At 32.9% G+C, this 12,639-nt stretch overlaps 1 protein-coding gene across 1 annotated transcript in view; it reads right to left on the minus strand.

Moving 5' to 3' along the window:
- LRP1B (LDL receptor related protein 1B) overlaps window positions 1–12,639 on the minus strand; it is a 1,959,891-nt gene that overhangs the window by 244,639 nt on the left and 1,702,613 nt on the right. Inside the window, exons 50-53 of the mRNA XM_038565111.1 lie at window positions 10,913–11,035; window positions 9,037–9,156; window positions 4,430–4,558; window positions 1,150–1,272 (exon numbers count right to left, since the gene is read on the minus strand). Coding sequence (XP_038421039.1) covers window positions 1,150–1,272; window positions 4,430–4,558; window positions 9,037–9,156; window positions 10,913–11,035 — 495 coding nt within the window. The remainder of the gene's footprint in view (window positions 1–1,149; window positions 1,273–4,429; window positions 4,559–9,036; window positions 9,157–10,912; window positions 11,036–12,639) is intronic.

The raw sequence follows: 12,639 nt of genomic DNA on the forward strand, positions 1-12,639 counted from the left end.
ACAGGCAGAGGGAGAAGCAGGCTCCCTGCAAGGTGCCTGATGTGGGACTCAATCCCAAATTCCGGGATCACACCCTGGGCCGATGGTAGGTGCTCAACTGCTGAGCCACCCAAGCGTCCCATAGTGCTTCAAAAATTATTCTCTCAGCTCTGATCCCATGTATTGTGATTCTTAGTCACATCTGACAACGTGTGCTATTATTCTAGTGTGTATTTCTGATTTTCCTGTTTGTCTGCAATTTCTTCTAGTGGAATCTGTCTCATTCATTTCCATATCAACTGCATAAGTGTCTAGCAGAGGGAAGATACTCAATCAGACATAACTCTACTTCAAATTTACATCTCAAGGTATGATGCACCTTTTAAAATATCACATCAATACCATGACTTAATGGTGAAAAGATCATAAAAACTGGGATCCGCTGATTTCAAAGAGATTGTTATCAAAGACCAAGACTATAGACACAACATAAGGAGAACAAAGGAGGGCACTAAATCTACTGCCTTTCATGATTATATGTGGATTTTATGGCTTTTCATCTTATATTTATTCATGTACACATTTAAGTTTTTGTTTTTTACAAAAATACTAAGTTTGTGTAAAATTTCAATTTCAAGTAAGAACTTTTCATGATTTTCACTACAAAAGTTACATTTGTATCTATATATACATTATATATGTGATGGTCAGCTAAATATATATGCGATGACAAGACAAATGTCACAATAATATTAAATTTTAAGAAATAAGCACACATGTAAGAAGATAAGGTGAAAGAAGAATATTAATTATACAGCTTCTCTGATAATTGTGAATTCTATTTTTTCTTCATTCAAATACTTGATTTGGCTATAAGATTGAATTAGCTAGCCATATATTGTTTTTCAACCAAGACATTTTATAACTATTTCCCCCATGTGCTTCCTAATAAGAACATATTATATGTAGACATGATCTCCAAATCAATGTATAATTACGCATTAGAGTTTAAAGAGGTTATTGAGGTACTACTATGGATAACTGAGCTTACATGCCCTTAGTGATACTAAGAAATGTGTTGTTTTTGTCATTTATTTATTTCCTGAGTCATCCTAAAAGACCATTATTTAGCCAAAGAATGTCTTCCATGAAAAGTCTGAATATGCTTACCACACTGCAGTGACTCATCTGAGCCATCTCCACAGTCATCATCATGGTCACAAACAAATTGCTTGGGGATGCACACTTTATTATGACACATGAAAGCATTTTCATCACATGTATTATTGGGAGCTAAGAAAGATATCACAAAGAATAAAGTTAGATGAGTCCCTATTTTACTTTTCCCCATGTGAGGAGTTTGGGGAATGTATGTTATTATACTCAATAATTATAGTTATTTAGAAAAAGAAAAGTTTGCTCAATATTCTATTCATAATATATATCAACTACATATAAATTCATAATATATATTAACATACAGACATATACCAAATATATGAATGTAATTCAAAGTTTCAGTATTAATACATTCAACAATTCCAGAGTGACCGAAAATTTCAGGACATTTAGCAGTCTGTAAGTTTGCTCAGGGATGAATTCAAACATTCATGTGATAAAAAACAAACAAACAAACAAAACAAAAACAAAAACAAAAAACACTCAACTGTAATAATGTGGCTAGATTTTTTCTCTCCTCATTCCTTTACTAATATTAGTAAAGTGATAAAAAAAAATTAAAACCTTGCTTTCTTGTGAAAAATGGAACTGAAAAGACTACCAAGCGCTAATGCTTATGATGAAGTGAAAAGAAAGCATCAAAAGAGCTAAGAAAGTTATTGTCTCTAAGATGAAAATAAAACTTCTGGGTTAAATTAAGATCTATGGTGTGATAAGCCCAAGCATTAAGCACCACATCAAATTAGGGATATCTATCCACAAAATGGAATATCGATTCTTTCGGAATCCTGAGCCATGACAATAGTGCTGTAGCTAAGGTCCTAACCAAGGGGGAGAACGGTTGACCAAAAAGTCCAATAACTTTCAGCAAAAGTTCGAAAGCTGGTAACTTGTGCAGAGTGAATTAATGTTAATATGCACAGAACAATATGCATAGAAGCACAGTGGTTTGAAGAGATCATTTTCAATTACCTTGTCTTGTTTAAGGGATAAATGCTATGGTAGGACTCAAGGTTTGGGGTATTTTGAATGTAAAAAAATCTTCTATATAATGGATGTTAACTAAACTTATTGTGGTAATCAGTGCACAATATTGCATATACCAAATCATTATGTTGTACACCTAAAACTAATACAATGCTATATGTCAATTATATCTCAGTTTTAAATAAAAAAGGACTATGAAACATGGCATTATAGGATACTAGAAAGGGGAAGGCTTTGCAAAGGGTCACTCTGCTACTTATAATTTGTATCCTGAGGAAGGTATTTACCTTCTTGCTGCATCTGTTTCTTTATCTGTTTAATGGGGATAATAAAACCTATCTGATAAACTTCTTGCAGGAACTAGATAAGGTATATGAAGCAGATCAGCTCATTTCAGGAACTCAATAAATTCCAGGATGCTACTTAAATTCCTATCTGTGTAACAATTATTTTTGGCAGATCCTCAAAAACATTTCACTGAGATACTTTGGGAACTCAATAATGCAAATAAAAGCACCTACCGAAAATAATTGACACATAATGGGCACTTGAAAAAATTTACATGACTTCTAACCTCCTTCCATGTCTTAATAGGCACTTCCCTCTACATAGAACACCTCTCTCTTTTTTCTCTTTGTTCTTTATGACTCAATAACGTTATTTTTCTTGAAATCCTTCAGTGACACTTCTAGTGTTTTTTGTATATTATTTCTTTGTGATGACCTCGTATCATTTCTATATTTCATCTATATTTCATATTTCATATGTCACTTAAGGCATAATTATTCTTTTACAAGCCCTATTGGCTCCCTACCCCCAGACTTCCCTGTCTTAAAAAAAGGAAATCTCTGCTTTCAAGTCCATAATGACTAAAATAGAGACACGACTAAGTAAAACAAAAAGGATTCCTTGGGTTTAATCAAGTGTAATTTATTTTCAACAAACTTATCTTCAAAAATGATGTGGAAGCCACGTAGGAGCTGCCCATTATAATCAAAGTAAAATGCAGTTACTAATAACTCCTCTAACTTTGAACTGTATGACAGCTTATATAACTTCAGTGAATTATGCCAATTCTAATACGTGAATTCTTTTTTTTTTTTTTTTTTTTTTTAAACATAAGCAACAGAGGCTTATTTAGCATTAACGCTTTCAGGTCACTTGAGTACAATTTGTTGTATTTTAGCATAATTTACTTAATAGCACCCATGTGTTCCAAAAGTGCTAATATGCCTCCCAGAGTGTTAACTTGCTACAATAGCAACAGTATACTGGGACCATCTGGTCCCTGAATTGAGGCATAATCCTTTATTATGTAGCCCTCAGTAGCCCCATTGACCTTTACAGACACACAAATCAGTTTCAAGATCAAAGTGAATCATTCTATTATAGCATGAGTTCTGTGCTCATAGGCCTGCCTCAAAGTTTGTTCTTCCTTCTCCACTTAACTACCCCTTCCACCTCCACACATGCACACCCGCATACACACACACCTACGGTACGGCTTCAAATACAGTTGTAAAGACCTCAAGACGGGTCCTTGGTGAGATAATTAGCAGAATTCACTTTAATGAGCAGAACTCACAGCGCTGTTTCTGACAAATTGCTCATCTCAATAGATCCCCATGTGACCTTGGGACCTGCATTCAAATACTCGGCTCCTTCATTCTCTTGATCAAGCAAAGGAATTTATCTAAATTTTTACTGTTGAGCAATTCCGTGAAAATTTCCTGAGGTGACCAAGAGTCAGAGACTTAATAAATCGTCTGACCTCCTAAGGTGTTCCCCCAATCCCCTGGCTTCATTCAGCTATAGCCATACTATTTTTACCTGACCTAAGGGTTAATACCCTCTCCGTAGGACTAATAGGTGTTTACTGACCTTCTGATCAGTAGTTATTTGGGATCACATCAGCCATTTATAGAGTGTCCGTAATAGGCAATCTAAAAGCCTTTGTGGGGGTAGGGTTGGGGTTCTAGAAAAAAAAATAACAAATCTCCCACAGTCACACACACATCAGGAAGCTACATAACCTCAGAAGCGAAATGATGAATCTGGGTTCATCAGAATGGTTTTAAAATGGGTAGTCTCCCTCTGCATGTTTGAAAAACTCTGAACAGCAGGTAGAGGGGTTGCTGGACTATTATGGTGACCACATGGCACCTGATGAATTCTGATACTACTTATGAGTCCAGGGATTGGGAAAGTGAGAGAAAATGTGATATGGTGAGTACTGCAAAAGCAAGAGTCTGCCTTCCTTCACACAGAGCCCCACGTGTCCTACCACAGCCCGCTGTGGAGAGCTCATCACTTCCGTTAGGACAGTCCCTTTCACCATCACACAGCCAGTGTCGTGGCACACACGCGTGGGAGCCCTGGCAGCTGAACATGTCGACTGCACAGGTCGCAGCGCCTGAAACCCAAGGAAAGAATGCTATTAAGATCACTACACGTCTGCTGGGAAAGGGCTCAGGCTTATATTCCCTGTAGAGAGAAAGGAAACAGAAGAATGCTGCTGAAAAGGAAGAGATTATTGCTATCAAATCATCACACAGTGTCCTTCTCCTAGAGATGTTTATGCATTTTCCTCTCGGGATGCATTCCTTCCTAAATGCAGGTATTAGATGTCCTAAGGCTGCATGGCAGAAAATAATAAAAATCTTTTCTCCTTAGAAGAGGTAGCAAGGCATAGAAATGGCATAGAATTGGTAATAAATGATGATAAAATTTCTCAAAGACTGAACCTAAAAGGATAATAAAAATAATGGCATTTTTATTACTTAATACATGCTAAGCACTTAATATATTTAGTCATTTGATTCTTGCAAAAATCCCAACCAGGACTATTATTAGTGTCATTTCACTGATAGGAAACTGAGGTTCACAGAAGCTGAATAGCGTGCAGAATGTCACAAGTTGCCCACGTATTGAGTTGGGGATCCAAAAACCCTTCTGATTCCTAAGCACCTTCTCTTAACAACTGAGGTCATGACTGTTACTCCCTACCTTGTGTTGTTGAAGAGAATAAATGTACACACGTTCCTTTTGTTTTTACACACTTAATAAATAGAATCTACTTTTTCTCTGCTCTGTAATTCTATGTTCCCCTTAGAGGCATGTTTTTCAAATGTATGCAGAAAAAAATATATATATATATATGCTTGCTGACTCTGATGATAAAGTTAAAGAGTCATAGGTGGTCCCTTTGTTTCTCCTTATATGGGTATAAGGCAATCATATGGAATAGAACAGGATTATTTCTCATGATGTTTTCCTAGCCTCCAGTACAGTTGTACATATGGAATGCTTTGTTTATTTATAGAAATTACTTGTTGAGTGAATCAGTTACAAGACCCTGAGATCATGTTCTAACTTTTCTTTAACTTCATTTTCCTGTGAGCAAAAGCTACCTGTAGAATAGATGCTGAAACATGCATTGCTAGAATTAGTTTTTTAAATGCTAATATCTGCAGGAAGAAAATATGACTGAATAAAATGATGAGAGATATTTGGTTCCAAACATTTAAAGCAGTGACCAAAATGGTTTAATTATATAACCATTATCATCTTTCTTTTCAGCTGTAGAGTGGTTATGAGCAGATAATGCCTTTTATTGCAATGCTTTCAATATGGAGGGCAGCAGGGTGCCAAAATAAAACCCTTTGAGGATTTTTTCCATCATAAACATGACTGTCCTTGACATATACTTTAGCTTGGAGGACAGGATGGCAAGTGAATATAGAAAAGTGCTCCAGGTAATTCAGATTTTTTCATTGGATAGAGGATCTGTGCTAATAGGACGAGATTTAATATGATCTCTATTACTGGGGAGAAATCATAAAAATCTATTAAATAAATGTTGCTTTCATTTAAAAATGAATTTACCTGCTACCTATTATGTCTTTAATACCTTCTATAATAGAATTACGTTCCTACGGAATTTATTTTTATACTATTCCTTATTATGATCTATCTTTTCAAGCTTGCTATAAGAATATAAAGTGTCACTTTCACTATTATGCTCTCAATTAGTGCTTTAATTTCCATAATATTTTTGTTATTTAGCTTGGGATTTTTACAAACTGCATTCTCTTTTGGTAAGGAAGTTTTGATACTTCCTTTTCTACTTTCTTATTATCACCCCAATTTATTCTCAGGGTAGGCATAATAGATATAACATCAATTTGGCTGTTGAGAAATTTAATTCTGTATGACCTTGGAGAAGACTAGTGTCTGAGTTTCACTATTTGTAAAATGAGGGGTATGACTAGATAATTACTAAGATACCTCAAGCTATAAAATGGCATAAAGCTCTTTGCAGCTAATTTTCTGGCTCCCTTGATAGTATTTAACAGATTCTGTATTAAGAGCATGCCAAAACATCATAGTCAATTGGAAAGAAAATGGGCCAAAGAAAAAACTCATGGCTTCATTCCATAGTTACCCCTGCCATCTGGAGACACATTGCCTTCCTCAGGGAAATGAATCCCAAGAAAGGAAGAAGACAAGCTGAAAGATTTCTACCAGATACATCCTGTGCACCTGCTCAGACATAATATTTGATTGGTTAGAGTCACCATCCCATTTAGGAAGCATTCAGGAAATCTGAATTCGGGTCTTAGCCCTGTCATCACTGACGGTCACTGGGTGACCTCAGGCAATTTGTTAACTTCTTTGAGTTTCTCTTTTTTCATCTGTCAAATGATGAAGGTGGACCAGAGGTAATTCTTTTTTTTTTTAAGCTTTTATTTATTTATGAGAGAGAGAGAGAGAGAGAGAGAGAGAGAGAGCGCAAGGAGGAGCAGCAGGCAGGGGACTGAGGGACAAGCAAGATCCTCATGGAGCTAGGAGCACGATGATCCCAGAATCCTGAGATCATGAGCTGAGCCAAAGCAGACGTTTAACTGACTGAGCCACCCAGGAGCCCAGATGACGATTTTCAAAATGAGATCCTCAGATTTCCAAGTCAGAACCATTATTGTGCTTCTTAAGAAAGGTTGTGTTTACAGCCCACATTAGAATATTTGAAGGTGAAGATTAAGAATCTACATTTTTAACAAACTTCTAAGAAGGATCTTTTGTGCACTAGAGAGGAGAACCACTGAAATAAATTATTTATAAAATTCCTTTCCAATTCTAGTATATTAAATTCAGTGCTTTGAATGATACTGAGTCGAAAGCAGGTTTTTTTTTTTTTTTTTTAATGTGTCACCAGGTTGGTAGTTAGCATGTAAATGCAGCCTGTAATTAAATGAAATAGACTGGGTGTTTTGATAATAGGTAAACATGTCCATTACCATTTTAATTCTTAAAAAAAATTATCAGGGCTCTGATAGATGTAGATGTGGTAATAATACTGAAAAATAAGGGAGAGAGCAGGAGAAATTGAACAAAAGAGAAGGGAAATAAATTAATTTATATTGTGTACCTGAGTCATGTTAGATGAGCACTATAGTTACATAAAGGAGTTCTTTTTTGTATCCTCTTAATAGGTAAGGAAAATACAGATGCAGGAGGATTCAACTCTGGTTTCAGGGTCTTTATATCTTCTTCTATATTGTATCCACTCAGGAAGGACAGAAGTACCAATTGAGCCATTTAATGTAGGGTTAAACAAAGGATCAAAAAGCAAGATGATTTTAAAGACTGGAAACATGTTCAACCCATCCATCCTAAGTAGGTAATTATTTTGTTAAAATCAAAGAAAATTAATAGCAAAGAGAAACAAAAGAGTTAAAAGTGACCAGCTAGACAATACAATTGATTACTGATTTCTTTTTCCTTTCAGAACTTTTTGATAGTGATCTTTCTATCTTTATCTGTTGTATAACTAAGTTGTTTCAGCTGTGTAAATAAAAAGTAGATTTGGGGTGGCTTAAATACCAGAAAATAAACTGCCTACTTTCAGAGGACACTTCCAATTTTATATTATTTACAGAGAACTTCAGTTTGGCTTCAGTAGTATAAAATCCTATCTATCTGTCTCCATGATAGTGACCTAAAAAGCAGGCCACAACTACTGAAATTTAAAAGTGGTGTTAAGTATACTTAACTCTGTACATGTACCTTATCCTATGACTCAGATCCTTTTCCCTCTAAAATAGGGTAGAATAACAGCTATGAAACAGTGCTAATATAATGACTAAATATTTTATGCCTATAAATACAAACACATATAGAAATAGATCAGAAAGATAGACAAATAGGCATGTAAATAAATTAATAGAATGCCTGGCTATTTGTTATAAATTTATCCAGTTTGGACCACCTCCTCTTTTACCTCTTAAAATTTTAAGTTAATAATTCCATTTAAGCTATTTGTTTAATGTTTATGATTATTTAAAAATTACATTGGCTTTGTAGTTGATATGTAGTAGGACACTCAAACTCTAATCCTATAAAGCTGTTTTTTGAAGTACATTTTAAAATTATATACAATAGCCCCCTTTTTTACTTCCTATAATTCAATAATAATAATCACCAAAATACATATATATACAAATGCAAATAGTGTGTGGCTTGTGGCAGTATAAATCAGGATATTTTGAAGGGTAATTTAACTATTCATATCAAAGGCTATGAAAAATGTTTGATCACTTGATGCAAGTAATCCCAGTCATTTAGATCTAGGCTAAAGAAGAATTTGAAGACTAAAAAAGTAAAATTAACAAATACATTCACTGTGTGAATATTCAGAAAAAATTCTAAAAATTGAATAACTGTATATAAAAATAATAGAATAATAGGTTGTCATTAAAATCATAAATCCACTAGATAGAAATGTAATGCTAAATTTAACACAGTGGAAAACAGAGTTTTATATATGATCTAAAATACAAGTGCATATATATCATATGCCTCAAACTTGAGAACACAAAAGAAACAACTCACCGCAAATGCTATCACTTTCATCTAATCCATCCCCGCAATCATCCTCTCCATCACAGATCCAATGTTTAGATATACATTTTTGTGCAGAACAAGCAAATTGGTTCCAAGAACAAGAAGAATCTAGAAAACAAACAAAAATCTTTGTTTTAGATGAAAAAGAAAAAAATATAATTTGAGACTGTCTTAGGACAGATCTGACAATGAGAAAGTCCTTCCTTAGACTCTGCTAAAATAAATTGTCTTATGATAAAACAAGCCAAATTCTTCTTCTCCTATGACAGCTCTATGAAATTTTGACAACAGCCTGTGTATTCCCTCTCAGTGGCCAGGTTATGCAACATTTTTCCTCCCACAGAATTTTCACAGGGTTTGACTTTGAGCTACTCATTACGCTAGCCACTCTCCCCTAAATATATTCCAGGGTGTCATTTAAAAACAAAGACAAAAAACACAACACCTGGTGCACAGATATAAAACAAATATTCCAAGTGTGGTCTAGTCATTCCTTCTAATTTTTAATTGCTTTTTGGAGAAATAGAGGGAAAAAATGTGTCATAGGCAAAATTACAATATGATATATTCACCAGCATATATATTTGTTCTTAATGATGGGGTGACTAAGAAGGTGTAGCTTGATGACAAGTCACCAGTTTCACATCCATACATACTAAACACTTAGATATTTTTACTTCTTTTGAGGACACTAAAGTCTGACTAATAATAATCCAAAATCATTGGTAAGGTGGCTTTTATTTTATTACCAAATTATTCATTTATAATAATGTATTCTATTTAATTCCAAGGTGAGGTTTATGATTGTTCTCCTCCACCCTCAGCCTATCCCTCCACTCAGCATCACCAGACAAGATCCAAAAATCATATCTTTCCAAATTCAGCTATTACAAATGTAAATTGTAATAAAAATAAACATTTAGATTTTGATGCTATAGACTACTTTAAACCTTGTATCTTAATTTAAAATATTCACTTAGATACTTGTAAAAGAGAGAAATTTAGAAAAACTAAAGACTGGAAAAAATGAAACTAAAGAAAATACAACCATCTAATGGCTTCCTATCCAGATACTATGAATCTACATAAACTATTTGTAAAGTTCTCTGTTAATCCTGTTCACAATCTGGCTCTAATGTAAAGATATATAGCATCTTAATCAAACAAAATGCACCTTCATATTTCAAGATGACATTTACTTTTAGAGGAGTTTGACATTTCATAGAGGATCCATTTTTAATCTTTTCTTCTATTTTGTCTATTCACCATAGTGTATGTTATTTGTGTTAAATGAAAATAGTGAATATATGTTTTCTTTCCCTATAGGAAATTTCTTTGGCCTAGAAATAAAAAAATCCATAAATTCTATAAAATAAATTTTAAAAATCTGTCTTGCCTTGCCAAGTAAAATAAGTGTACACACACACAGAAATTAGGAGGCAGGTGGTGAAAGACGAGAGTTTGAGGAAATACAAATTTAAGTACTATTTAAAGCTAAACATGTAATTAATAGAAACATTTAGAATAATTTTAGTCAATAGTAAGTAGGGAGCTAAATCCTTATTTTTCATTGCAGAAAGTAAATATGTTAACATTTTAAATTAATAGGCCCGAAAATAAAGGTACATCATTTAGACCAATGAAGGTAACCACTAACAAAAGCAGGAAAAGTTGAAAGAAAAGTCTGGGGCAGGAGACTTATTCCTCATTTTAAGTTCTTCTGCTCTATGTTAATTTTTGTATTATCTAATAAAAATGATAATTGTTAAAATTAATTAGTAATGTTTTATATAAAAGCCCTATGTAATAAAACACTGGCATATGAATAATAATATGACATATAGAATAACATATAATGTCTCACCACAGTGGAATTCATCAAGTCCATCCTCACAATCTTTCTGACCATCACATACCCAGGTATTCAAAATGCATCTTCCACTAGGACAACCAAAATAATTTTCTTCACATTTGTGTTTGTTTTGAACTGTGATAAAATACAAAATGTAATGTCAAATAATTTGAATTAATCTTAGACTTCCACAATATAGGTAGATAATAAAACAGTAATATTCCTTAACTGGAAGATATAAATAAGAATACTTGAATTAAAAAAAAAAGAGCCAAGATGGTCTCTTCAAGAGGGTCAAGGTCATGAAAACCAAGGAAAAGCTAAAACAAACAAACAAAAAACAACAAAAACCCCAGCACAGACCAGAGGAGACAAGGAAGACATGATAATCAAATCCGATCTAGGATTGGATCCTGGATCTGAAGGAAGATACTAATGAAAAAACTTGTTAAATCCAAATAATGTGGATTCACATTAAGATAAATTAAATAAAATAACTGAGGCAATTATAAAGTGAATGAGCCTAAGGCCAAAGAAGCATCTTTGGTGGAAAATGCCTGTAATTCTATATTCATAAAAATAAATAACATAAAAAGATTAATGGATTTTTACTGAGAAAGTGTGGGCATGGTGCTCCTACTGTCCTATAATCTGAGAATGCTTTGATGAGGTTTATACAAGCCTTCTTTATTTTAAAAAGAAAGACAACTTATAATAGAATCTCTAGAACTGTTAATCATGAGAAATATCATGAGAATCATATGTATTTGTATGTAAAATTATTTTATATATATATTTTTAGATTGTAGAGTTTTGTATTATTCTGACTTCTAAGGCTGCATATAAAATATTAGATTTTTCTCAACTGAATGTCATCAGTTCCCTTGCACCATCAGGTTTACATAGTTTTAGACTGACTGGTCCAGAGCCAATTTGGAAGCAAATTTTAGAGTATATATATTACACTATAATAATCTATTCACACTGTAATAATCACACAACAATAATCCATTGTAGCTGTATTAAGATAATTATTTCATTATATCTTTTCAACTGTCAACTTTGTAGATTAAAAATGAGAGTAAAATTTTTGACAAAATTCACCACTAAACCCAAAAGTCCTGTGATTTATGTCTTACTTTTTCTTAGGACTAGCCTCAATACAAACTAAGGTATTTAGACTGACCCACTACTGGCTTTCTGTCTATCTACCTGTCTTATTAGTCTACATGAGCTCCCCTTTCTTCTTCATTATAATCACAATTCTTTATTTAAAAGTTATTTTAAATAACTAAATTAATAAATTAATAATGTATTAACTAAATTTAATAATATAATTTCACTAAATAATAATTAAGTTAATAGTTAATAGTATAATTACTATTATATAACTATTAGTTAATTATATAACTATAATTAACTAATAGTTAATTTAGTTAATAGTATAATTTAACTAAATAATAATTTAAGTAATAATAAATTAAAAGTTATTTATTTAAAAGTTAACTTTTAAAATAATTTATTAATATTAACAATATATAAAGACCACAGTCATGTTATATTATTATGTATAATATATTATATTAATATAATATATTATATGCGATATATAATAAGTTTTTATATATATGTAAGTTTAATGGGTATCCACTATATGTTACCTTCATATTAATTTTTAAAATTAACTATAGCTACTGTGAGGTACATAATTGTTGTAGAAAGAATAATGGATTAAGAAT

Source organism: Canis lupus, chromosome 19, assembly GCF_011100685.1.
Source record: "Canis lupus familiaris isolate Mischka breed German Shepherd chromosome 19, alternate assembly UU_Cfam_GSD_1.0, whole genome shotgun sequence".
Taxonomy (NCBI): Eukaryota; Metazoa; Chordata; class Mammalia; order Carnivora; family Canidae; genus Canis; species Canis lupus.